Raw genomic sequence first — 26,966 nt, 5'->3', positions numbered from 1 at the left:
TTTCAACAGAGGCCTGTCCATGGCTCAAGACTAGAAAAAGTCGTACAACCTTCCACAGGTGCATATATGATATATGGTGAATCAATCTTTAGCAGCTCAAGATAAAATTCAGCCAGACTAGAAGAGTGTTTGTCAAACTGCCGCAGGTTGGGCTTCTTCTCCTGCAGAAGTTCTGTGCATTCACCAAGTACCGCATTGCGCTCATGCTCATCTAATCTTCCAACTGCAATGAGTGCGTCTAGGACTTTTCAGAAGCTTGGAAGACACTCATCAGGCTTTGAGGCCATTTGGCGGGGGTCGAGCGAAGACAGGCTCCTAACCAGCTGATATGCTAGTGGGCTCTTCTCAATTTTTTTTGTTGTAGCTATATAAGGAACTGTTTGCATTCCATTCAAAAGGCAAATACTTCTTTGGCACTCACCTTTGCAGCTTTGACTATTTGTTCAGCAGCATGCCCGATGTCAACCTTCTCAGCAGACACGTAGTTACTTGAGTCTGCGAGGTCCATTTTGAGTATGCTTATCATTCCTGTAGAAGCTGACAGCACCGAGCCTTTCACGAATCTCGTGAGGAGTTTCCTCAAGAGCCTCTCCAGATGCCTTTTCACAAAGAAGATCAGCGGTTTGTCCAGCTCATATTCAGTGAGAAATGGTTTAAGCATCATTGCAATGCCAAGTGCAAACTAAGTTTGGCCAACAGCAGCGGGTCCTGGCAAAAGGCACATATCTGTGTGTATGATGCACACCTTGGTGTGTTTACATGTTTCCTTTTTGTGCATTCCACATATTTCTTCACATCATCCCACAGTGCAATGGCACGTTCAATCATGGCTACTACATTCTCAACCCAGCGATGTGGAGCAAAGTTCAGAGGGAATGTCTCTTGGCTTGTGACAGCGGAGAAATCTTCTCTTCGTGCTGGTGCATCATGAAACATGGCACTGAGGCTTGACAGAAGATTTTCTAGGCCCCACTTGCTGGCAACAACACCCACCCTGTAAGCATTATGAATGGTGTGTAGTCCGCAGGTGCCCAAGTTCAAACACTGAACTTGATGGTTTTTCTGCAGGTAATCCTGCATTCCTCTAAAACACTTCAGGTTTACGTTGGGGCCATCCATCGACAGCTGGACGGTTTTTTCCAGCGGCAAATCTGTCAAGGCACCTAGAAGTTTCTCCTGGAGTTCTTCGGCGGTCGAATGTCCCACGAAAACCGACGTGCAGTATCGCGTCGTTACGTGCTCCGGCGTTGTGCTCCAGAACCGCAAGTGGATGCCCATCTGTTTTTTCTGTAAGCAGTTGTTCAAGGACTCGTCAAAAAGAATGGTGTACCCATCAGACTGCCCCGTTTCGCGTTTCAGGCAAGAGAGAAAAAATGGTCTTAGACCATGACACACAACATACGCGGACTTCTTTTCCCCTCAGGAGAATGCCTTAGCAATGTTACTATCAGGGAACATTTTCCTGAATAAGTCCTCTGTACGGGATGATGAGTTCTAAGAGTAGTGGGACATCCCCATCTTCAGGGTCCACAGTATCTCCGCATCGGTCACACACTCATGCGCTTGGCAGACGCTGCTCACATCGGACGACGAAGGAACTGGCTCTACGCATTGCTCATTAACAGCTGGCACCATGTAGGTCCGCACATTACCATGGACTGTAGTCGCTTTCGTGTTCTCAATAGAGAGTTTTAGCTAGTTATGGAAATACGGTACACAAATACGCTACGGTATGACGGTACCGCTCCTCCTTTCTAGGTCGTCAACCTTTTGCCGGTGAAGGCACCCCAACACCACAAAAGCTTTATCAAAATTTACTGTGGGGTTGTCACGCCTCATTTTTGCCCGTCAGCCCACGCATTGTTAATGAGACACCTGTCGTTTGGGGTACGCATTGTCACTGGAACGGGGAGCGGCAAAAGCAAAACCAGCGGGAAAGAAGGAACGCTACCGTACTGCCTTACCGTATTTGCGTACTGTACTTCTGTAAATTGCTAAAATCCTCTAATGTGTCTTGCACTCTTCATGTGACCTTTAAGGGCAGACTTCCCCATTGATGACATGTCGAAGCTCTTCCCACATGGCTTACACTTTGCCCGATGCGAGTTTGACGTATCCAGTGAAATCCATTCCCTATAAGCAGCAATGCATAACCACAACGGCTGAAAATTGCACTTGCCCGGCATAGTGCCGCCATAAACGATGCGACTGCGAATATCCGCACACACTTGCACACAGTCTCCACAAAAAAGCTAGAGTGTACTAGAATGGGGCAGTGGGCTCACTGCTGTATCCCTGCGCCGCGCCACCATGGCCTCTCCGCGTCGACTGCCTGGGCACCCACCAGGGGCGCTGCCGCCAGTTTCTCCTGAAAACTTCTCTTGCGGGGTGCGAAGCACGTCCCCCTGGTCGGGGTTACACTGGTTACGATATAGTTCCGGGGGCGATCAACAAATGCGGGGTTGAAGGCGGGAAGAGGGCCATCACAATGACACAACAAGAGATCACAAAAAAAATGGAGGGAGGAGGGGGTCGAGCATTCTATACTGTTTCCATTCGTGTATGCCCTGCAGCGCATGTTCACGCCATTCATTCGTTTGAAGGACCTTTGTCGGCACCACGCGTGCCGCTTTACTGCACTTACGTATGCTTGTTTTTCTGAAGGATCGGCACCTGTGTCTATCCGCAAACTGCAACTGTCTCAAAGACGGCCCACCGCTGTATCTGGACGGGAGGGACGTGCTTTCTACAGCCTCCGGCGGTCGTGAACATAGGGCATGCAGTGTACGTGCAGAGAAATTTCTGGGGCAGCATTTGACAACAAAAAACAGCTGGAACCAACGAAGCTGGGAGTGACCGCAGAGTCAAGTGCGACAACGATAAAAGCAAGAAAACGCGCGAGGGCGGTGACAGCAAAACCCTACTCGTGCAGGGGGGCGGTCAGGGTACATCTAAAGAAAATAATAAAGAATGCTGGTACGTGGCTGATTGTTTCGCTGTCCTAAGCACAGAACCAATGACGGATGAAACAGGCTGGATAGAAATGTACAGAAAAAGGAGATGTAGAGGGGAGCTGTCATTAGAGATTGGGCTCCTTTTGGGATGCTCCAGTGCTTGTTAGATCGACGTCGTCATCGGCTGTTTATTGTTCAACCACAAGTGACCATTTCTGCATTGTTAATCATGGCAAACATTCGCGCATACATAGGCAGGGGTTTGTGTAAATAAAATCAGATCATACGTCTATCAGGTCAGGAGGAGGAGCAAACCTGCCTGCTCATTGCCGTGTGTGCGGCTGTTCTCCTCATCTGAAAGGCACGAAATTATTGGTAAGGGAACCACGCAATATACGATTGTTTAGTGATTGAAGCACCAATCTGGAAACATGGTTCGAACAAATGCATTAGACCTGTCACTATCAAAGAAAGAGATTGCTTATTTAGAAAAATCTGGTCACTGATATCATTCTCTCTTATTGTGAATCACAAGTGTTTTATGTACGACGCATGCACACTTGGCTTTCCTGGGAACGTTATGTGTGATGGTTTCATTAAACCTGTTGCTAGTTCTAGAGAGTGTCTGTCGTCATCTCTTCTTGTGCACGCGTCCGTAGCTGGTTTTTTTCGTTTCTTCAAGTATGTACCAACAGGTCCAGCAACAGATTCTCCTAGTTACACAGACCAGCTAACATATGCGAATAAAAAAAAAAGTGAGGCATTGTTGTGGGGTTCGAAAGGCGAGAGTGAAGTCGCTATGATCGCTACAGTGGCAAAAGGGTATTGAAAATCGTCATCAGCAGGACAAAAAGAAGAAAAAAAACTTGAACGCACCCAACTACACGCCGTTACTGCAGCGGCTACATGGAGGAGCATTCATCTATGCAATAGCCGCTTAGAACATCACCCATCCTCCGTAAATCAGTCACAACGACAGTAAATTATTTCACAACTCACAGAAAAGTTGCATCAAAAAAAGCTCCGTGACTTCGACTTTTGTTGCGCGCAAAACAGCAACGCGCGCTAGCCGCGCCCAGCAACCCGCCGGAAAGTTTCAGGTGACGCTGCGAGCCGCGCCGCCTGTTGGCGGCGACATGTAGTGCGTCACGCTCCGCCGCTCAGTGAGTGCACTACAAACTTCTAGAACACTGTACTTGCACTGGAACCACACTACTACAACACTACTGCGTTATGGCTAGAGAAACGGATTGGACTGGATGCTTTGTTGGCTCGAGCACATAGTTGCCAGGCGCTCAAAGGAAATCCGCTAAATTACGGCTGAACGTACTTCGGTTGACGAAATTCAAGGACTTTTAAGGACCTCAGACAATGTTAAGGGTTTTCAAGGCCTTGAAAATGCCATTTTAAAATTCCAGGGTTTTCAAGGGTTTCAAGGACCGCTACGAACCCTATAATAAGGGCGAAGCACCTTAGGGTTTCGGCGTGTCGGCATGCATCGTCGTCAGTGTCTGCTATCACGGCGTGCATCATCATCTGCTGTCATGGCGGTCCATTTGCTTGAGCGCAAGAGAGGGTGCCACCAACTCAGCGCTTACCGTGTGGCGAGAGAGAGCGAACGGAGCACGTTGACAATGGAAATGCTCTTTCTGCGATGAACGCTGAACTACGAGCTCGCAAGGAACAAGAACGCGCCCTCGCCCGCAAGAGACAACGCCGACGCAGGCAGTGTCTGCTAGCGAGTTTCCTGATTGGAAAAGGTGACTGTTCGTGCTGCACAAACGTTCACTGGCCACCCTGTACATAGAGGCACTGGATCTTGACCTGCAATGTAGTGCCAGTGGGAGATTTCTCTTGTGTGTAGTTGAACAATAAAGGTTTGCAGCATGCAAGTTAACTAAAAGCGAATTGCGGGTCTCTGTGTCTAATCTTCTCTCTCTCATTGCCCATTAGCAGTAATTTTGCTGTGGGAAACACCGGCGCACACTGCATGCTTCGCCCCTCCACAGGTTTCACGTTAGTGGAGCTGAAACACTCTTTCCTACATGCTTTGCCCCTCCCCAATTTTTAAAATGTCCAGTCTTCATCACTTCTTAAGTACATAACGCTGAGAAGTTCACAACACACAAAAAGTCTAAAACAGCTGCTGACAGTTCTAGTATTAACTGGGTAATATTCATTAAGCATTTCCTAAATACTTTGCAGAGTTCGATCACACATGCACATCACAACTACATTATAATTCTCAGCCTTGATCCCTTCTCAAGTCCAAAATATCAAGAAAAAGAAAGTTCATGACAAATGTTCACAACTGCTGCTATGACGTTTTTTGTATTAGCTCGGTACTACAGTCGACGACCGATAATTCGGACTCCACGGGGAACGTAAATAAGTCCGAATTATCGAATATCCGAAAAAACGAATGCGTCAGAAAAAAAATACTTTTATTGACACTTCAGGGTCCCGGTGGACGAAAAAGTTGTCAATGCGTTGCTGCCCGCGCTTCCACTTACGTGCAACCAAGTCCGCCTGTATCTCCGCCAGTGTGATGTGATCGCTGTACGATGAAGAGCTGGTTTCGTTCGTGAAGGCAACGCGTCTGTGCGGCGCACTTAGAGGTCGCACAAAGAGGCAGCATGAATGGCGGCGCGGCGCGTTTGGGTTCTCACCTATTAAATGCGTGCACTACACATGCAACTGCACCAGGCCACATGCACTATCGAGCAGTTGACTGAAGATGCTTATCGTAAGGCTTGTCAGCGATTGAGCCGCACTGGCGCGATTGCCACCTGCCGCCATCACGCCTCCGTGCATTTCGACTGCTTATCCGTAAAGACATCGCCGCACGGCGCCGTGATAGCGGCCGCTTTGAATTTCCGGTCCGCTTCACCCCATAACACTTCGGCATCGCGACAAAGCTGACTTTCGGACTCTGCTACTGTCGCAAACTGGTCGACTTGCGAAAGCGCTGGTTCGAACCTATGAGATGATAGACGCGGCAGAGGTGGGGGCTTTAATTATTGCCTTTCGGACCTGCAATTTGGGCTGAAAGTCCAAAAAATCGGACACCGAAGAGTTTTAGCGTCCGAAATTTCCGACGTTCTTGACCATTGACGTCTATGGGGCTGGTGACGGTGCCGCGAAAGCGTCCGAACTTTCGAGCATGTCCGGAAAATCGGGCGTCCGAATAATTGGCAGTTGACAGTTATCTGCCGCATTTCGTTGTCGTCGGCGCGGCCTTCGGCGCTGGCTGTGAGGGCACCGTTGGCGCCATTTAACTCAGATCTTTTGAGACAGCAGAGCGTAAAATAAAGCAAGTCTCAAGGAGTCAAGATAAAAATGAACATGCGCGCAAAACGCTTTACCGCAGACGCATTCGACAGAATGGCGGCGATAGCAGCGCAGGGAGAGTATGGTGGCTAGAGGGGGAAGTGTGACGGGCGCTGCATCCTCGCCGTGGGAGAGGGATGCGTGGAACGCAATGAAAGTTCTGGCCGCCGCAAGGGGCGCTGGTGTAGTAGTAGGTGCTCGCCGCGCTTGCTTTGGCTTATTCATTCTCTCTGTGCTGTGCCGTCACCTTGTTCGGATGCCTCGCCTTCGCTGTCGTCGTTTGTTTACCCGCCACTGTACCCACGTGTTCTGCGAACCATGCCGACAAAGTACATGCTTCGTCCCTGGCTGTGCTCGGAGAAGCTTTCAGTCTTTAAAGGGGCCCTGCAACACTTTTCGAGCATGCTCATAAAGCGCTGCCGATCGGTAGTCGAGGCTCCCGAGAACACGCGAGCCAAATATTATAGCGATGCGCACGGCCTGGAATTTACAATAAATTCTCAAAGTCAGCTGAAAATCGCTCCCTCTTCTCTCGACAAATGATGTATTAGTCCACAAAATATGACGCGATTGTCGGCAGTTCCACCATTGGCTGATGTTATAATCACGATAACACCCTCATTATTACTTTCGTTGTTAATTTTGAGTTCAATAAGTAGATAATATGTATGTTATATTCTGTTATCACGTTAAAAACACCAAACAAACATTAATACAGTCGAACCCGTTTATAACGAACTCGAAAGTATCGCGAAAAGTGGTCGTTATATCAGTAGTTCGTTGTATATGGACTCGCCCTTAAAAACGTGCGCTTAGCGGCCAAGCCGTTTTTTTTTTCATTGCACTTTTATTAAAGTGCTAACAACCCCTTCGGTGACAAGCTAAGCCTTTTCGCGTCGTGAAGCGACGCCCGCTGCGTGCTCACGAGTGAATTAACCGCCTTTGCAATGAGCTGACACCGTTTGACCGAAGCGCGGTACCGCTATGTGGAGCCGATCGTCCCTGATTAGTTGCGTGCAGCGCGTCACTTACTCGGCTCGCGGAGTCACTGCCGGGCCGCTTGCTGGATGCCGTATGCGCGCGCTTGTACGTTCTTCGTGCTTGCTTCACTCCGGACCGTGCACGGTTGCGGCGAGTAGCCTCTTCGTTCAACGCGGCGAAAACAAGCATTTTGCAAGCAACGCGCACTCTACGTCTCCGCGATGCTCTCGCGGCCCTGCACGACGATGCGCGGCGCACTTGATTTGTCACCTAGTCAAACACGCAGTATACGCTGGCTGTCAGTGCATCGACGTTTCTCGGTGCCCGCGCCGCTCAACAACAGCGAGCTACTTTCGTTTCTACAAAGCGACGCGCACTTTAAAGCGGTCTCGCACGACGCGGCGGCGGCGAACGGCAGCATGGCGCGCTCGTACCGCCGTCAATCCGCAGTGTACGGCGTACGCCACACGCGCAGCCGAGCAGATATCTACAGATGACTGTGATAAGGTTGTCCGCTATAAGTCATAATGTTCATCGACGGCCGCCACCTCGCCTTCGCTCTTTTCTGATGCTTATCCGCGAAGGCATCGCCGCCATCGCGCGGAAGTCGTAATCACCGATCGACCGGTCTCTGCATGCCGTTACCAATAATACGGACGACCTTTCGCGGCACATTGTGGCGTCGACGAGTTTAGGGACGCAGCGATCCTTTTTGCGATGGAAAGTTATCGCGGTTATCACTCCTTGCATTTATGCCTTCTTGCGTTCCAAGGCATTGTTTGGTTCATCGTAGGCGGTCGGAGCTGCAGAGAACGGCGTCAGGAAAGGTTACCTGCGAAAGCTGACCGCAAGGCTTCATGCTACCCACTATTTTTTTTTTTTCCTCACTGCCATTCTGCCACTCAAGAAACGTCTGGAAAGTGAGCGACCTCGCTCGCAGCGTCCGAAATCTGCGTGCGGTGCTCGCCGATCTGGGTACTTAGTCGCGAGTAAACTGCAGCGGGGCACGCGCGAGTGCGCGCCCCTTTCACGCTTTAGAAGGCATGTTTTAACTTTTTTTCGCTTCGTGTGCGCCATATTTTTACCGCGACCGTGTCTGAAGTGTTCGTTGTAAAAGTAGGAGGCTTTGAAAAATGTTCGCTATATGTGGACGCAGCTTCAATGGTTAGCATAGGAAAATCGTAAGTGCATCCAAATATGGTCGTTATAACCGATAGATCGTTATATCTGGGATCGTTATAAGTGGGTTCGACTGTATTAGCACTTCCGGTCTCACCGACAGCTCGTCTGCTCGTAGTTGCGTGGTTCCGTTTTCTTCACCATGCGCAGTGCCGAAAACGTGAATATTTCTGTGCTTTTGATCATCGCCGGTTGCCGTTGAGAGTGGCAGCCGTTCGAGTGTTGCCTCGTCAGCTGGGAACTGCATCCTCAGCACGTTCTCACGACCGACCGAGGCAGCCGTGCAGCATGTCTCCGATAACAATGCTGGCGTCCGGTAATGGCGGCGCTTCGGGGTCGTCTGCCAGTGCCGTCTTACGAGGCGGTGTATCGGAGTATGGGCCGAAACCGATCTCAGCTGTCATTCGTTCCAAACGAGCGCGCAGGTTTGCTTCCATGGTTGGCAGAGCGATGAAAACACTACGGCGTTCGAGGTGCACACCCAACATTACCAAACCGACGCGCAGTTTTCAAGCACGCACGATACACATCGGCTCCGCTCGACGAGAACGACGCAAGCCGACCGGAAGTGGCGGCACAGACCACGTGGTTGCGCCCAGACGTCAGAGAGAAAAAAATGAAGAAAAAATTTCCGCCGGCGCTCTTGGGCGGAGCCTCGCTCGTCTGCGCTCCCTCCCTCGAGTCGCTGCCTAGCTCTCCGCGCGCTCGCGGCGTTGAGTTGAGGGAGAAAGCTGCGGAACGTGATCTCTATAATTTGGTAACACCACTTAGACTTGACGGATTCGAAAAATTTTTGCGGCATATGACTCGTGAAGAGTCATACGTCAATAATGAGACTATTCCAATATAACTAAGAAAAGTGTTGCAGGGCCCCTTTAAAGCCCCGAAGGATCTCTCGAGGCGAGAGCAATGAGCTCGAAATATTCAGCGGACTGACAAAGAGCTGACGAGTGACAGCGTCGTTTGTGAGCGGCACTTCGACGTGAGTTTCATCGAAAGGACATGTGAACACATTATAAACGGTGAGGCTGTTAGATACCCGCGTTTTTCAGAAGACGCTGTGCCTACAGTGTTCCCGGACGCACCGAAGTACTTTACCAAAAAAAAAAAAGCAGACAGGAGTGTCCAAAGGGAGCGCCAAAAACACTTGAAGTTGAGGAGGGTCAAGTAATTTAACCTCTTAACGTGATAGGGAAGTATGTGATAACAAATGTCTGACATAAGTATGGGATCACAAATGTGTGATAAATAAACATGTTTTACCATTTCCCTTGCGTGTATTTAGTATGCATCAAAAGCCATAAGTTAACAGAAATCATTCGTCCTTCCATAGATAGAACTATCGCTAAAATAATTTTAAAAATGTTCAGTATCAAAGAGCCTCCAGCTGCAGCATTCCGATCTCCACTTCAATTTTCTCAAGGAAAAGGAGCCGGAAAATGTAAATGCTTTGAACATTTCGCGCTCAAGAGAACCCCCTACAATACAGAGGAAATTAAGGGGGGGAGGTGGGTGCGGACTAAGAGAAAAAAAACGCACTGCACTGCAGCCAATATACTCGCTGTGAACGATTGTAAACAGTTTACATTTACCAAGAGGAAAAAACACTTTAAAAAGTCAGCTGAGCTATGCAGCCAAGCAAGTGGTTTAGTTCAACTGAAGCAGACTATAAATATGGTAAAAGCAGCGCAAAAGGAACACGATAATAGGAACGACGCCTAGGACCAGCGCTGAACAGTTCAGCGCCTGTCCTGTGTCGTTCTTCTCGTGTTGCCGTCTTATTGCGCTGCTTTTACCATGAAAATCAACCAACTAGCCCAGTTTTTGCACGCTGTTGCATATTAAACATGTCAAAGCAAACCGATATTAAGAAACATTTAAATATGGATGGATGGATGGATGGATGCTATGAGCATCCATCCATCCATCCCTGGAGGCACGCCAGTTCCATACGCAATATGACCGCCATATGAAACCCTGGAGGCATGCCAGTTCCGTCTGATTTAAAAGCATTCTTGGTTTTCTTTTTTTTTTCCTCTCGCTTAACACCGCTAAGAACTTGCGACACATGCTTCTTAGCGAAACAAACACGTAGCGCCTTTAACAGCACGGGCGCAGGGTATAAGCGGTTATTAGAAACAAGTGAAACTAACTTCTAGCGGCCATACGCAAAGCAGGCAAATGCCGCCGCAAGCACCTACGGGGCAGGTAGCGCCACCTAGTGTGACCGCCATCTTTCATTGGGAATTCGTACAGCCATCCGCTCTCGCCCATCACACTTCCCCCTCTAGCCACCATAGGAAGGGGAGAGGTTCTTTGCAGTACGTTCCACATGGGTCTCCTTTGCGCATGCGTGACCACGCCTGGCAACCATGGGCAGCGCGCGCTGGCACCTAAAGTCCCTAGATTTTTCCCTGTTCTTTCGACTTTACTAGAGTGACCTAGAATAGGGGGAGTGTCCAAAGCACCGGCTCCCGCGTGGGCCTTTTGCGGTGAACTCCCGCGCCGCGCCGCTGCTGCGCCGGACCCGTGGGCTTTCCGCGCTCGGGAAGCGCGGGGAAAGCGAGGGGCTTCTGCTACGCGCTGTAGTTTTTTGCGCCACGTTTCCACACAGGGCACTTGAAGTACAACAGAATGCAAAAAATCATGTGTCAAGCGGCATCAGCGTGGCCTAGTTCCGGTCACAGAGTTCGAGAACGTTGGTGCGTGCGTAAAAATGCGCAAAACGGACACGCACAAGCAAACAACAAAAAAAAAACCTTATTCGCACGAGTGACCTCGCAATAGCATCACGCATGCTCGAATTAAGAGTAATAAAAAAAAGTCCACTGCACGCGCAGTTAGCTGAAATACTTGCGCGCAGTGACCGCTTCACACTACGAGCTTTTTACTCATGGTCGCCACTGGTTTGCTAGCCATATGCACACCGCTTTATTCGACACTTCATTAGCCTCCACTAGCTCTTTATTATGGACGGAGCACACCGTGAAGACGCAAGGAAAACAAAAAAAAGAAAGAAAAGAGTAATGCTGTTGGCTTATTTTCGCTTCGGAGGTAGCGTACAACAAGGCTCACTGTGCGCAATATTTGAAAGAAAAGCAATGCCGGGTAAACTAACCTTATTCCACAACATTTTGCATAAAAGGCGTAATATAGAAAATGCTTTACAAATATCCAGATATCATGAAACAAAGTTACAAATGCCCCCATTCTTGCTGTACAAGCTGCCTGAACGAAAATACGGTAAGAAATTGACAAATAGTAGTGTAATATCTCAAACACTTTGAAAAATTGTTCAAATGCAGAGATCCCTTATGTACCTAGCCTGAAAAAATGCAGCATGCGATTTTATATATATATATATATATATATATATATATATATATATATATATATATATATATATATATATATATATATATATATATATATATATACACACACATATATATATACTTTACAAAAAGATGTGGACGAGTAATTACATAAAATACAATTGTTTCCGCGGCAGTTGAGTGCGCGCCAACAGGGCACCCGACCGCAATTTCCCGCTTTTTCCTGGTGACCTCAATATAGCGTCCACCACAATTTCGTGCTGAAGCTCCGGAGTACTTTACTAGCGAGACTGGTCATCTCTTGAATAAATATAAAGAGATGACCAGACGGGTAAAGCAAGCCTCTTTTGTCTCGCAGACGCGTGCAATCAGCTGCACTGAACTGAGAATCCCGTTTGTTTTCGGGCGATCGCTCATAACATGAAGTGAGGCATACACGATGTTGAACTGTTATCGTTTCATTTACTTTGATTTGTCTTGTTTTTTTTTAAGGTAGAGCCTTAGATGCCTCATCAAACACGATAATTTACCGTCGGCGTCCCGCGTAGCCAACACGAGTGATGCACAAAATCATCACGCAGTGACGTCGACAGAACTTGTGACGTCCCTATGACGTCATATGATGACGCCATCACATGACATGGTCACTTTGCATTGCCTCCGTGATCGGGGGCCGATCACGGAGGCAACGTAAAAGCAGGTGATGTGCAGAAAGCTAGCAATGCCTTCGATCGTGTGGGCAGTCCGAAACCCCGTTATGTGCAGAAAGCTTTCGGAGAGGGGCGAGGGAGGTTCAATGCATTGACTGACGAAAAAGATGGCTTTCGTTTTCGAGTCGTCTCAGGCTAATGCATAAGGGACCGTGTTTTCTTTTCATGTAATTTTTTTCGCATACATTTCACCTATGCGGTCAGTTCTTCAAAATGTATGGGTAAGTCTAACATGTTTACATCAATGCTGGTGACCACCACGTTTTTCATCACCTGAGAGAAAGAAATCTCTACAGAAAGCGGGTTTGCGCGCCACACACCATATTATTATTGTTAGTCGTTACGCAAATGGCAAGCATGTCAAGTTAGTGATGCCATGACCTATCGGTCGTGTTAGGCATACATACATTCGTGCCCCTCCGTGCCAATTTTCGTGTATACCAAGTGAACGAGACGCGAGTTACGCGAGTAATTTTTTACTTTTGGTACCGCGGCCACGCCGACTGACACATTCGGCTTCGCATGAAATGGCTTGAAACAGCAGAGCGCGGGAGGCAGCCTTGTAAAACAAATCGAATGCACGAAATAAAAGATAGAATATGAAGGGTGCAAACGCGTTAGCATGCATGAGCTAGTTACTACGTGCATTATGTGATACGTTCTCCTGGTTATCTCCAGTTTATTCTCTCCTGTAGCAAGTTTATGTTCGTCATTCCACACGAAAGTAAGTTAAGCGCCTTTTCCCACGATGAAGTGCGTGCAGGATGCGTTCCTCAAACAGCCGTGGAAGTGTGGACCAATGCGGTGACAAACCAGCTGAAAGGGTATATACAAAATCCCCGTTTCTCAACACAAAAACTCACAAACGCGTTCTCTGTGTGATGAGTCGCTGCAGTATTATGTTGCAGTGACGCAGTAATAAATATTGCCCAAATTTTCGCAATTTTAGCTAATAGCGGCCAAAATATCACGTGCGTAGCAGACGCTCGCCGCTTTGACGCGGCTTCCGCCGCGGAGAAAGCCCACGGGTCCGGCACGGCAGCGCCGCGGAAGTTCACCGCAAAAGGCCCTCGCTCCTCCCATGTATTCGCACGGCGCTTCGGACACTCCCCCGATTCTAGGTCACTCTAACCTTACTGGCACCCGCCTCACGCAAACGCCTGGCCTTGGAAAATATGGGCAGCGTGCGCTAGCAGACGCCGCACGCCGACGGCTATGAGGACCCAACTAAAAATGTAGCTCTACAACAGCCGAAATCAAGCTTAGAAGAATAGGAAAAAGGGACGAAGGCTCCCATGCGGGCACATTTGAAAGAATATTGGGCGTGCAGCTGCTACGATGGGCGATTATATGCGCTGCACGCAGGCATCAGCAGCGGCCCATGACCCATGCATCTAGCTTCATGAAAATATTAAGGGTCTTTGTTTCTGCTACTCCATTCCATCCACTACAGATGTTACTTCAGTACATTTTGAATGTGAAAACTTCAGCCCCAATAGGACAGAACACGCGCACTGCGCTAGGGCTCGTCTCATCCCTTTGTAATTCGTCCTCGTTTGTGCTGAAGTTCTTACCTGCGAAGTTATGCAGCAACTAGGCCTATTAACGTGGGCGTTTGAACGGGTTGGTAATTTATCTAGAAAATCATCTTGATGGCTTTCACCTTCCAGTCGTCTCAGGCAAATGCATAAGGGACCCTGAGTTTTTATTGTACTTCAGTACAGGCCATTTCATTGGCGCATCTTAGCACCTCCGTACGGTAAACGCCATAAGTACGGCAATATCTACCGCACGCAAGTGTCAGTCGCTACTAACAAGTCCCGCAGGTGCCTTACATCTTCTTCAGGTGCTGTCGCCAATGCAGGCTCCACAGTGGCCCGCGCCGCAGAAAAAGTGGCACGAAATCTGCTCTCAACAAGTGCTGAGCGTAGTCGCAGTGGCCAAGCGGCACTACCACTACGCTTAGGATATTCTAGGGACCGTACTACCGCGCTACCACACGCCCAACATGCCTGTGCTCGACCACGCCAGAGAACATCTGGCCGCGCTCGCAAGGCGCGTGTCTCCGTTGCTAGGCGATGGCCATGCATGCGCAAAGGAAACCCATGTGGAACGTACTGCGAAGAACCTCTCCCAGCAGCGCAGCGCGGGGATACAGGAACCGGAATGTAGGATGTTCGCGATGTCGATACGATTTCCCACAGTTGACCAGTGCCTCCAAGATCGGCATTTCCAATTGCAAATCTCTGAGGCATAAAGTAGCGATCGAAATAAAGCCTCATAGATTACCAATTAGCTTTCATTTTGATCTCTGAGGCCATACTTTGTATGGTACGGATGCCGGAGGAGATAATGGCTGGCAATTCGGCGTGCGCGACAAGTCTCGGACAGGGTCCGGATTATCGAATGTAGATCTCGCAGCTGTCCGAAATATCGGTCGTCTTTACACATTGCTTCTATGGGATCATCGGCGGTGCCGCGCGACTGTCCGAATTACCGAGCATGTCCGAATTATTGGTGTCCGATTTATCGGTCGGCGACTGTACATACCACAAATATATTACAAATCTTCAGCTCTGAACACTTTCGTAGTCACAACAAAATACAAATGTTCACAACAAACTATAACAAGTTCACAACAGCTGCTGGCACTTCTCTTGTATTAGCTGCGTGATGTTTACCAGCTCTTCCGCTTCAGTCTTTGCAGTCCTCCAGAAGCTGTTCGATTTCACTACCAACGTGATATCATTTGATTTTTCCACTTTTCCTTAATAGTGATCAGCTGAAACAGTCAAATCAGTAATGACAGCTTCCAGTTCCATTTTTCTTTTCTTCATGTTGTCGATCTCCTCATTGATCAGATGCCTTTTTTAAGCGCCTAGCGTCATCAAGCTTTTCCTGCTTTTGAGCCTCGATGTGCGCATTGTACCAATTCCTTATTGCTGACACTGATGTCCATAGCTCCTTAGCTCCTTTGTGATGGGGACACTCAGAATACCACCACCTTTCTCTAATGCGTCACATATGATGCGTTGTGACACACATGACGTCTGCGAGGTTCTCTACAGCAACCCACGCTCGACTCTTGCTTGTCCACGGTTGAGAACAAGTAGCAATTTCACAACAATCCAAAGCTCACCTTGAGCAATTTAGGCCGATAAGCTCATAGAAGAACTCGTCCAGCCTATTTGAACCTTTCTGAAAAAGTCGAAGCTGATTCTTTTCCTGTTGCAACAACTTCATGTATTCAGCTAAAACAGAGTCTCATTGCTTTTTGTGAAATCTGCGAGCTGCGGTGAGAGAATCAAGCACTTTCCTTAGGCCTCAGAGACATTCATCTGGCTTGAAGCACATGAACCGTGAGGCTAGGCAGGACAGGGCTCTGACTAGCGTTGACTTCAAAGGGCTTTTGTCGAGAAATTTTTTTTTGTCACAGCTATCATAACCTTCTTGCATTGCATCTGGAATACATCTTTTTCACCTGCTTTGCAGTCTTTGATAATCTTCTCGCATGTGTGGCCTATGTCCTTTTTCCTGTGAAACATAATTGCTCACATCTTCAATGTTAAGCCTAAGAAGGCCACTCATCCCTGCTGCTGACAAAATTGAGCATTTCATGAACTTCATGAGCAGTTTTTTTACAAGTGCTCCAGGTCTCTTGTGAGAAAGAAAACCATAGGTTTGTCTGCTTGGTATTCAACCAAGAAGGATCTGACAGCCGTGGTAACAATTAGGGCAAAGTTCAGCTTTGCCAGGACAAGAGGGTCCTGGAACAACTGACACAACTTGTCGAAAGACCTTGGTAGGGTGACATTCTTTTTCCTTGCAGCTTCTATGTATTTACAGATGTCACTCCAGTGAAGCAGAGCCCTTTCTAGCACTGTGACATTTTCCATGCAGCGATGCGCTACAAACTTCAGTGAAAATGTGCTCTGCCCAGTTATGGCTGTAAAATCTGTTCGTGCTGAGGAGTTGTCAAAGGGCATGCTCAGACTTGACAGTAGGACATCATTCAACTCCCCATGTACTGGCCACGATACCTGCCCTATAGGCATTGTGAACTGTGTGCAGGCCACATGTGCCAACATCAACAAGCTGCACTTGGTAGTTTTCATGCAAGTCTGCTACGAGGGACCTAAACCATTTGAAGTTAACATTACGTCTATCCATTGAAATTTGGACCACCTTTCGAAGTGGTACAGGTTCAAGGGCCTTTAACAACTTTTCCTGCATGTCGTGAGCAGTCGCATGTCCCATGAAGACAGACCTGAGATATCTTGTTGCAACTTTGCGCGAGGAATTCCAGCATCTCACATGCATCTCACCGTCTTGCTGCAATAGATCTCACATGTACGTCCATTTGTTTCTATTGCAGAAACCCGTTTGCAGATTCATCAAAAAGCTCGACATAGCAATCCAACTTTTCAATCTCGTGCTGCACAGCCGAGTGAAAAAAAAGGTCTAAGCCCGCAGCACGCCATGTAAGAGCATTTCTTCTCTCCGCAGAAAAAAGCTTTTGCAAGCTCACTGTCAGAGAACATGCGCCTCAAGAGATCTGGGGCTTGTGACAAAGACTTGTATGAATAATGACTAGTGACCACTTTCAGAGTGTCCACAAGATTTCAGCATCTGTGACCATGTCATATGTCTCACAAGCACCATCCAAATCCACTGCCTGCGATGCAGGTGGGTCCTTTGCTTGTGCTAGCGTGCCGTTCCTTCTGTCCTCGCGGCAAGATTGTGAAGTGCCGCCGCCTTCAACAACACGAACAAATCATATTACTCATAAGTTTATACACAGCAATTGCTTTCTGCATAAAATATAAATGAGCAATTGCTTTCTGCATAAAATATAAATGCAGATGAGCAAGAAAGCTCTGGTATGCTTTGTGAGGAGCAGGTGGACTACCCAGTGTCCGTGACATTTTCCCAGGCTTGTGGGAAAACAAAGGAGGAAAAGGTGCAAGGAGAACCACCCCCTTGCACCTTTTGGATTAAAACAACAAATAAGAGAAAGATGCAAACCTGGAACAATCTCATAGACGACCTGGCCGTTGGGTCCTTCGTCGGCGTCCACAGCACGCACCTGCACAAGCTCACTGCCAGCTGGCTGGTGCTCACGCACACTCAGTAAGCGGTCCAGAGGTTCCACAAAAACTGGTGCATTGTCGTTCTCATCGACCACCAAAATACGCAGTCGTGCAGTGCTTGAAAGAGCGGGTGTGCCCTGGTCTTGCACTTGCACCAGCACCTCGTAACTGGCCTGGACTTCACGATCGAGGGTGGCCAGGCTGTGCACATCACCTAAACAAGAATACACACAGCAAATATATTAGACTTGTGTACTATCTTGCACTCAGTGCCCTGCCCTCAATGACTTCTCCCTGAGGTAGACGTGACAAGAAAGCCTCTTTACGACAAAGCTATCAGTGTGATGTGCCCAAGAACTTTATCACAGTTTTCTGAAACAAAGTCGTAAAAAAGTCTATACAGTAGACTCTCGATTATTCAAACTTGAGGGGACTTTGGGATTTTGTTTGAATTATCAGTTCTCATAAATATGATTAAGGGCAACATACCAACTAGCGTTGTGATGGCAGCTCTGCATGATTGCCAGTAAAGCTTTTACAGGGATGCTACTGAGGACTTGAGATTTGGAGCAATTTCTGGAGCAGCGAAATTTTCATTTTGAAGCACTTCGAAGTGGCAAAACTTTCCAATTTGAAGCACTTTGTCGGAAGTAATTTTGCGCCTGAGAGCACCCTGGAGCAGCTAATTTCACATTATGGAGTACATTGGTGAAGCATTTACATTTAGACACCCAGATAATTATTATGGACTGTTATGAAGAGCTAGATAAATATAACAATTTGTTGAAAATAGTGAAGAAAATGCTCTTCGGAACACTCGTTATTTTACTGAATACTGAAAAAATAAGGGCACATGCAGTTGGATGTTGTAAAATAACCTCTTCAGCTATTTCTTTGACACAAGCAAATAAACAGAATACTGCACCAATAAGATTGTACGTTAGGAAAGAACACTCTAAACACAACTATGTAGTCATCAATGTGCATGCCACAACTCTACAGTCTTGATGTCCGTGAAATGTGGCACTTTAAGCCAGCAGAACTGGCAGACAAATGCCGCGACATACAACAGTGCTCCAATGCACATAAGGCTCACAAGAAGATGGAAGCTTGAAGAGATGAAAAATGCGTGCACACGGGGTGTCACCAGAGCCGGCAAGTGCACTTGTCTTCTTCAAGGCTGCTGCAACTTCTTCTATGCTAAAAGTCACACAGTCCCTCCTCAATGATAAGACAACTCGAAGGCGAAAGCTAGCTTCTTTTCCTTGTTAGTCAATTGTATTGATTTTTTACAGCAGAGCTGTCAAGTTTTTTTGTGATGCCATGTGGTGTCGCCAGAAAACTATTATCACCATGATCGGCCTCTACCTTCTAGCGCGTTGCTCAGGCGGCACGCGCTTACTTCGTCCTCTTCTTCATTATTAAAGCTTAGAATAACAGAGAGCTGAGCTAGTTTGTAAGTATTCTTTCTTTCTTCTTCTTTCTTGTATCCGTGCAAACACGGACACAAGAAAGAAGTCAAGACACCACAAACGATGACTCTCACGAAGACGCTTTCTGGTAGGCGGCAAGCTGGTATCTGATGATTCCCGAATTGTAGTTATTGTCAACGGAGGATCTACGGCATTTCGTCGAACAGCACCCACACCTCCATCGGTTGCTGCCCTTAGTTTTCCGGATAAGCGCTCGTGGAGCAAGGTCCAGTGTATTGCCAGCGTTGCGGTGAGATGCAGCGGCCTGGCAACGATGAACGTGAAGGTCGTCGGGGTGTCCAATGCGCTCCTACGAGGTAGTTAGCGATATCGCGTAGTCGTTCACCTCGCTGTGGACAAAGCGCATTGACAGCGAAGCTGCGTAGTCCCATCTGGCGATATTGGCAATGACGGTAGATATGACCAGTTTCCCCGCAGTGGTAGCAGAGCGGGCGGTGGTCAGGGGCACGCCAAACATCAGTCTTCCTAAGGGCGTACTGCTGGCTTACAGGTGGACAGTAGGGCGTCGGTGGCGGTGTCTGATGACGGAACTGCGGCGATGTGGCATCTTGTCATGGGCGCGGAGGAGGAGTGACGGCGGACTGCAGCAGCATATCTCATAGCTTGCGACTGCGGCGGTGCTGGCTGAGGAACACCCAGTGACTGTTAGATTTCCTCACGCACGTCAGCAATCGACGTCACTTCAGGCTGTGGAAAGGGTGTGAGCTTTCGCAGCTCCTCTCACATGATGGCTCGGATCGTTTCATGCAAGTCGTCGGAGCCGAGAGCATGAACAGCTGTGCTGTCTTAAATTGAGCAGCAATTGTACTGCCGGGTGTGCATTTCGAGCATCTCCTCGATCGTTATTGCTTCTGACAGGAATTCCTGAATGGTTTTTAGTGGGTTTTTCATCAGTCCCGCAAAGAGCTCCTGCTTGACTTCTTGCATGAGGAAGTGAACTTTCTTCTCCTCGGGGATGTCAGGGTCAGCGTTGCAGAACAGTTGGGTCATCTCTTCCATGAAAAGCACCACATTTTCGTTTGGGAGCTGGACACAAGTTTGCAGCACAGCTTCGGCCCTCTCCTTGTGGACAGCGCTCGTGTATGTGGCCAGGAACCTGATGCAGAAAACGTCCCATGTCGTCAGGGTTGGCACCAACGTTTATAGAACCAGGTAAGTTGCAAAACTCCCTGCGTCAGCCAACCCATTGCGCGGCGCCGGGACAGCTTCCGGTTTGGTGGCGCTGGCGGCGCAACAAGCTTCCGCTAGCAGACGAAAACGCATAGTCTGCGTGGCAAACGCCGGGGCAGCCGTTCAGAAAGGGCTCGGTTGTTTACTCGCCGACTGTATATTATCGTGATTTTTCGTTGCGCTGCCGCTGCAATGTAAAACTGAGTAATATTTAGCAGCGGTAAGGCAAAGTCAGTAAAGCCATGGCTTTCAAGACTGTCCAAGATAACTGACGCTTGATAGCATAGCATACGAGCCTGTCCATTACCCTATAAGAAATTAACTATATGGCGCATTCTCGTAGCGTAATTATTTAGCTAAAGCGGATGCTTGGCCGTGTTGGTACTTGTATCTTTTCGTTTTGTACTGTGCAAGTATTGCGTGGTGTTAACGAATGAATCTTTGTTGTAAGTCAGCGCTGTTGTTTGTGTAATCCTTTTTCTGGTGCTCCGTAGTTTTTCGCGCTATTTCTTTTTTCGATAATTCTTCACTTTCACTTTTTTGAAGTGAGGAGTTTTCACTCTGTACCTGCGGCTGTCGTTACTTGTAATTACTGAGTGGTAAAATCTCCGTGTGTGTACTGCACGCCACAATTTCAGTCCTTCTACAGAAAGAAAAATTGTATTTATTTTTCGCACGCAATGCAGAGAAACAATTTTTCAGATGTTGCATGTATGGTGTGATGCACACAAAAGGCACAACTTATTCACAGTCTCAGGCATTAAACCTTATCAAGACAGCTCTAATTAACTGCAAAAAATTATTTGCAGCAAAATTTTAGAATCACTCAAATCAAGGCAAGTTCGGGAATATCTTTGGGACGCAATCTTCGACGAGGCTCCTTTCCGCTGGCGATTTCAACCTTAACTCTTATCGTTGACCGTGTGAACGTCTTCAGGATGTCTTCTTCATGAATGTGCATATCACATACAAGTGATATGTCGGACAGTTTCTAGTCCATACGATAAATGGCGCGATCCCACGTCGCTCGCTGGTCAAGGTCACGCGGGGCACAAATAGGTTACCAACCGTCTCGTATTTCGCGGGACGTACTGTCCAGACTTTTTATACAGCGTTGCGAGCCGTCCCTGTCGGGACAGCTATATGTCCCGGATTTATTCCGTACCGTCCAGTTAGAGCTTTTTATGTGATCCAACGCACGCCTGACAACGCGCGTCACGCTCCAGAACACAAAGTTCTCACGAATAGCACGCACGAAGCAATGTTGCGGTGGCTAGCGGTGGCTAGCGGTGGCTAGCGGTGGCTAGCGGTGGCTAGCGGTGGCTGCGAAGGGCTTCAGTTACTTTGTCTGAACTTCTGTGCGAAATGCGACAACTTTTACGGATACATTCTCCAGCAAGAGGAAGTGTTGCGAGCAGCACGTAGCCAGCTGAAGAGGCCGAAACAATGGACACCCCCCCCCCCCACCCGTCCCGACTCCCTTCATTGAAGAGTTGGTAACCCTAGGCACAAAAGAAATGTCGGGGTGTCTCGGAACAGAACATGTCGGCATGGTGAAGACACGCAGCATATCCGAAGCACAACAGAAAACGCCAAGCTGTTCGCGCAGAAAGCAGCCTCCACGGATACTGACGCGACGCGCCGCAACGCCGGCTGAAGAGAGCGGAGCGAGTGAATCCTGTTGCGACAGCAGCGCCACATCTGTCGCTGATGGCGGCGGCGCCGCGCAACATCGCTCAGTTTTGCAACTGACCTGGTTCTATAAACGTTGGTTGGCACTTGGTTCTCGAACGATGTCCTGGCGGCGTCTTCCAAGGCGAACTAGACATGACATAGCTTGTCTTCGTTTCTCCAGGCGTTAAAAACAGCTACACAGTTGTACGCTTCGAGCCAGCTTTTTGGGTCTTCAAACGATGATCCGCAGAAGGTTGGTGGCTCCCTTGGTTGCCGGAGGAGGAGAGATGTAGGCGGCACAGGGGTTGGCATCGTCTCTGCGGTCGATGTCAGGGTCTTGGACTGTCTGGTGTTTTCAGGAAGAAAGCCATCATCTGGCTTTGTAGTCCCTTCTTCCCGCGGCTACTCAGGTTGTCCTTAGCATCATCTTCTTTGCGGCTTGGGCTTGGGTCAGCGCTTCACAGGGGCGTCCGTATCATGAATGAAGCAGCACCTCCACCAGATGTTGTCACGTGGTCGTGTCGTTGACGAAGGCAGCAGTCGGCATGTTCGAGACCAAACTCTTTATTTGGACAAACTTGTGCCCGGGAAACGAAAAGACAAACTACAGACAATACACATTGTACACTGATAGCGGCGAACAGATTGCCGGCCATTGATAATCTGCCAAGCGGTAAAGCGCATCGGCTTTTATACATGCGCCATCAAAGATTCCAGTGTCATCACTGGTAGTCGCATAAGTTCTCAAATGAATTAGACTATTCGTGTCCTGCGCGCAATCTTAACAGAATGATCTGAAACAATCTCAAAGCTTCTCAAACATTGTGGCACTGTCTGCACCGAGTGTAGCTAACAGTCTTTGTGGGTTAAATCCGAATACATCAAAGTAAAACACTCATGGCCATATTATAATAATAGTGACATCAAGCACAAAGGTAGCTCCTCTGAACAGTCTTGATGGTCTGATGTAACAGAGACTTGCGCAGGATGATTCAGATGTGAGGACACACTTGCAGAGGCCCCAAAGGTTTTCAGATGGTGTTTTTGCAGGCAATCTCAGCACCAATCTCAATAGCACAAGATACATCGTGCAGGAAGGCCTACACATCGAGAAAAGGCGAGCAAACAGTGCGAGCTTTTTTTGCTTGGACAGATCTTATAATTATATGTTAACATTTATAAAATCTGTCTATGGCACACATGTCAACCTGCATATTTTGCCAACGCACAACTTTACATTCTAATTCTAGCAAGGGGTCTCAGATCCCCTGTCAGTATTAGTGGGAGGCCTGTGAACTCTCGGGACACCCCTGACTTTAGCACTGCACAACAGAAACTGCGTTGGCACCGTGCATGGCGTCATGGCTTAATCAGTATGCACGAGCTAGCAACAATTGTAGTATCTATAAACGTTGTGCGTGAGCCCTGTTTCCTCTGTGGAATAATCCGTGGTCCATTGCTGTGAATTTGGTGGCCTCAAGATCAAGCTACACATGTTTTGACGCTCCGGCAGTGGGATTGCCGGTGATAAGACACCGTCAATCTGGCGCAGTTTGGCACAATTTACGTAGATTTTATCAGGATGGCGTAGCAGATCAAATCTGGCACACTTTGGCGCAGGAATGGAATCACTTTTTTAGATGTCAGCGATCATACTCGTACTCGTTATTACACAATGCATGCAGGCGTGTGCAATTAAGGACGAAATGTGTTGCGTCCCATGATAGTTGGCAGCTCGGTCCCATTCTTAGGATGCTTTTCGAATGACACCAGTGTATTATGGCAAAAGTGACTAAGAAATGTTCGGCAAGCGATGACAAAGGCCAGATCCTTTCAGTTTTTCTTTTCCTCGGTCAGCATGCAACTGTTGGTGCGTGCGGTTTGGCTAGTTTGGCAGTTTTGTAGGCAGCAATTGGCATTATTTGCGACTCTTAGTGACACAAAAACATGTATGTCCAGCTAGAAGCAACAAAGGCAGCAGGTATTTGTAGGCATGGAGGAGCAAAATGTTTGAATTTCTGCAGTGGGGCAGATCGAATAAAGTGGGTTTAAAATACATTGAAAGCATAAAGGGCCAACAAGAAAATTGGGCACATACCGTGGGAATCGATGTTATGGGAAGCATGCTGCGGAAAAGTGACTGTGGCGTATTTTTTTACATTGAGCGAAACGGCACGAAATGATGCTAAAGATATGTGCAAACGGTATACGCACACACATATGCTGAATAGTGGCACATGGGTTATATAACCAGTTGTTTACAGCTGTGTAATGGTGCCAACAGCAACATGGCTATTAACAACACCAGACGCGATAAGCTGATATGCAGTGTTTATACTTATCCGTTAAGATACAGAAAAGATACAGAACGCACGCATGTTTCACGAACCTGTGTGCATGTGTGGAAGGGGTTCTTGAGAGTTCTCAGGTAGATGGCAACAAGCGGAAACCCACCCACCCACCCATCTATCCATCAATCCCTCCCACCCACCCGCCTGCCCACTCAGGTAGATGGCAACAAACGCAAAATAGCAAAATAAGGCATGGCATTACAAGAGCCCAAAACGAACTGACTCTTTATTTTCCCGCGTCCCCATCTTTCAGTCCCCAGGCGTGACGCCACAACACACAAAGCAACAGCGCCGCGCGAGGGCGCTGCGTGTTAGCTATTAACATTGTGACACTCCTCCCCTCTAAAGAAGAATAACTACGGGGAGTACGTATGCACTGGTTTCCTCGACCTTTTGCTGCGTCGCTACATTGGTGTGCAAGGCGCAGTCACGGAAGAGTCACTCCCCACATGAACACCACTGTTGCTTGCAGTAATGTCAGTGTTTATGGCACAGCCCCTCTCAGGCGAACGTGTAGACAGCTCGACAGCCTCTTGCTCCGGCATGTCCGGAACAGTTGATTCAAGGAGAGGAGGCTGGTCCCGTTGTGGTATGGCCGCAGCATTAGCATGGTGAAGCACATCCGTTTCAGACGTAGCCGGTGGCCTTGTCTGGGCAAGACGCAAGTGGTCACCGTGTCGGTGCCATATAGACCTATCGTCAAGAATGACGCGGGCCGACGGCGGAGTGACGTCGACAACACTGGCTCGCACCCATGGTGCTCCCTGTCGAAAGTTTCGCGCATACGCGCTGTCTCCTGGTTGCAATGACTGAGCCTGCCGGGATCCTCTGTCGGCATACGACTTCTGCTTAAGTTGCCTTAGAAGTACCAACGTCTGCAGGCTTGGCCGCAAGACATCCAACGGTGTCTTAAAGGCTCTGCCTGTCAGGAGTTCGCATTGTGGCCGACCCGTTACTTCGTGAGGTGTAGTCCTGTAGTGGAATAAGAACCGGGACAGTTGTGTTTGGAAGTTGCCCGACCCAGATTTCTTGAGTTTGTTTTTGACAGTCTGTACCGCTCGCTCTGCGGCACCGTTGGACGCAGGGTGATACGGCGGTACCAGCATGCGGCGTATTCCATTTCGAGTCAAGAAGTCCAGGTACTGTGCACTGGTAAAAGCAGGACCATTCTCCGAAACTATGATGTCGGGGAGGCCGTGCTGGGCGAACGCCATTCTCAAGGCAAAAATGGTAGCGTCTGCTGATGTGGAAGACACAGGGAAGACTTCTATCCATTTCGAGAAGGTGTCCACTATAACCAAGAATGTATGCCCTAGAAATGGTCCCCCGAAATCAATGTGAAGCCTAGACCAGGGTCGCTGTGGAAAAGGCGAGGGTGTCTGCTGCACTGGCTGGGCAGCTCGATGTTGAGCCTGGCACGTAGCACAGCTCTTCACACTGTTTGCAATGTCATTGTCAATGCCTGGCCACCAGACATGGCATCTGGCGATCATCTTGCTCTTCTCAATAACCGGGTGGCTGGCATGGAGCACACCAAGTACCTGGGCCCGCAATTTTTTCGGAATCATGACTTTTGATCCCCATAGTAGACAGCCTTCACATGGAGATTGAGTACCGCACTTCTGGCATAGAAGAGGTTCCACTCTGGTCCCGCCGGGAGGCTTTCTCCTTTCAACACAGATAGGACAACATGGCTCAATATTGGATCGTCCCTTGTGGCTCGTGCTACAACAGCTGGTGAGAGGAGTTGTGGATATGCCTCCTCCAGCATGAAGATCTCAGCAGGGCGAGGAAATGCAGTGCAGTCATTGGGCAGCAGCAGTCTACTACTAAGCGCATCGGCATGCCCGAGCTTATTGCCAGGTTTGTAGACAAGTTTGTAATTGCAGTTTGTAATTGTAATTCAGAGCCCACCTGACCCCTCTTGGCGAAACTTGCACAGGAACAGTCTTGTTGGCACCCAGAAGTCCAAGAAGTTGCTTGTGGTCAGTGTGTGCTTCAAACGGTATGCCCCACAAGTACTGGTGGAACCGATCCACACCAAACACCAAGGCCAGTGCTTCCTTGTCAAGTTGACTATAGTTTTGCTCTGCTTTTGATAAACTTCTCGAAGCAAAAGCAAATGGACGTTCTCGGCCATCGGCGTCTTTGTGCGCCAAAACTGCGCCTATACCGTAAGGTGATGCATCACAGCTGAGACACACAGGCCTCTCTGGGCGGAAATGTACAAGAACTGGAGCTGAAGTCACCAGATGCTTGCAGGCAGTGAAAGCATCTTGCTGGTCCTTTCCCCACTGCCACTTCTTTCCATCACCAAGAAGCAAGTGCAACGGACAGAGAAGTGCAGAAAGGTTGGGCAAGAAACGCCGATAGAAGTTGACGAGTCCCATGAAGCTTTGAAGTTCCTTGGCATCTTGTGGCACAGGAGCGTGCAGATTGGCAGACACCTTGCCCATGTTCGGGGAGAGGCCTTCCTTACTGATAATGTGCCCGAGATACTCAACTTGGGGTATGAAGAAGTAGCACTTCTCAAGTTTCAACTTCAGGCCAGATTCTTGAAGTTTGCCTAGTACCGCACGAAGGTTGCGACAGTGCTCAGCATTATTTGCACCAGTTATGAGAATGTCATCAAAATAGACCGCTACATGTGGCAGACCCCTGAGCAAGTTCTCCATCTCGCGTTGAAAAATAGCTGGAGC

The 26,966-nt window shown here is 48.4% G+C and overlaps 1 protein-coding gene across 1 annotated transcript in view; it reads right to left on the bottom strand.

Moving 5' to 3' along the window:
- The window catches only part of LOC119382397 (protein dachsous), a 466,009-nt gene that overhangs the window by 347,618 nt on the left and 91,425 nt on the right, over positions 1 to 26,966 (bottom strand). The window contains exon 11 of the mRNA XM_049412138.1: positions 17,515 to 17,793. Within this exon, the coding sequence (XP_049268095.1) occupies positions 17,515 to 17,793 (279 nt within the window). The remainder of the gene's footprint in view (positions 1 to 17,514; positions 17,794 to 26,966) is intronic.

Source organism: Rhipicephalus sanguineus, chromosome 2 (assembly GCF_013339695.2).
Source record: "Rhipicephalus sanguineus isolate Rsan-2018 chromosome 2, BIME_Rsan_1.4, whole genome shotgun sequence".
Taxonomy (NCBI): domain Eukaryota; kingdom Metazoa; phylum Arthropoda; class Arachnida; order Ixodida; family Ixodidae; genus Rhipicephalus; species Rhipicephalus sanguineus.
The sequence above is the reverse complement of the archived record's forward strand: the minus strand, read 5'-3'. Positions and strand labels throughout refer to the sequence as shown.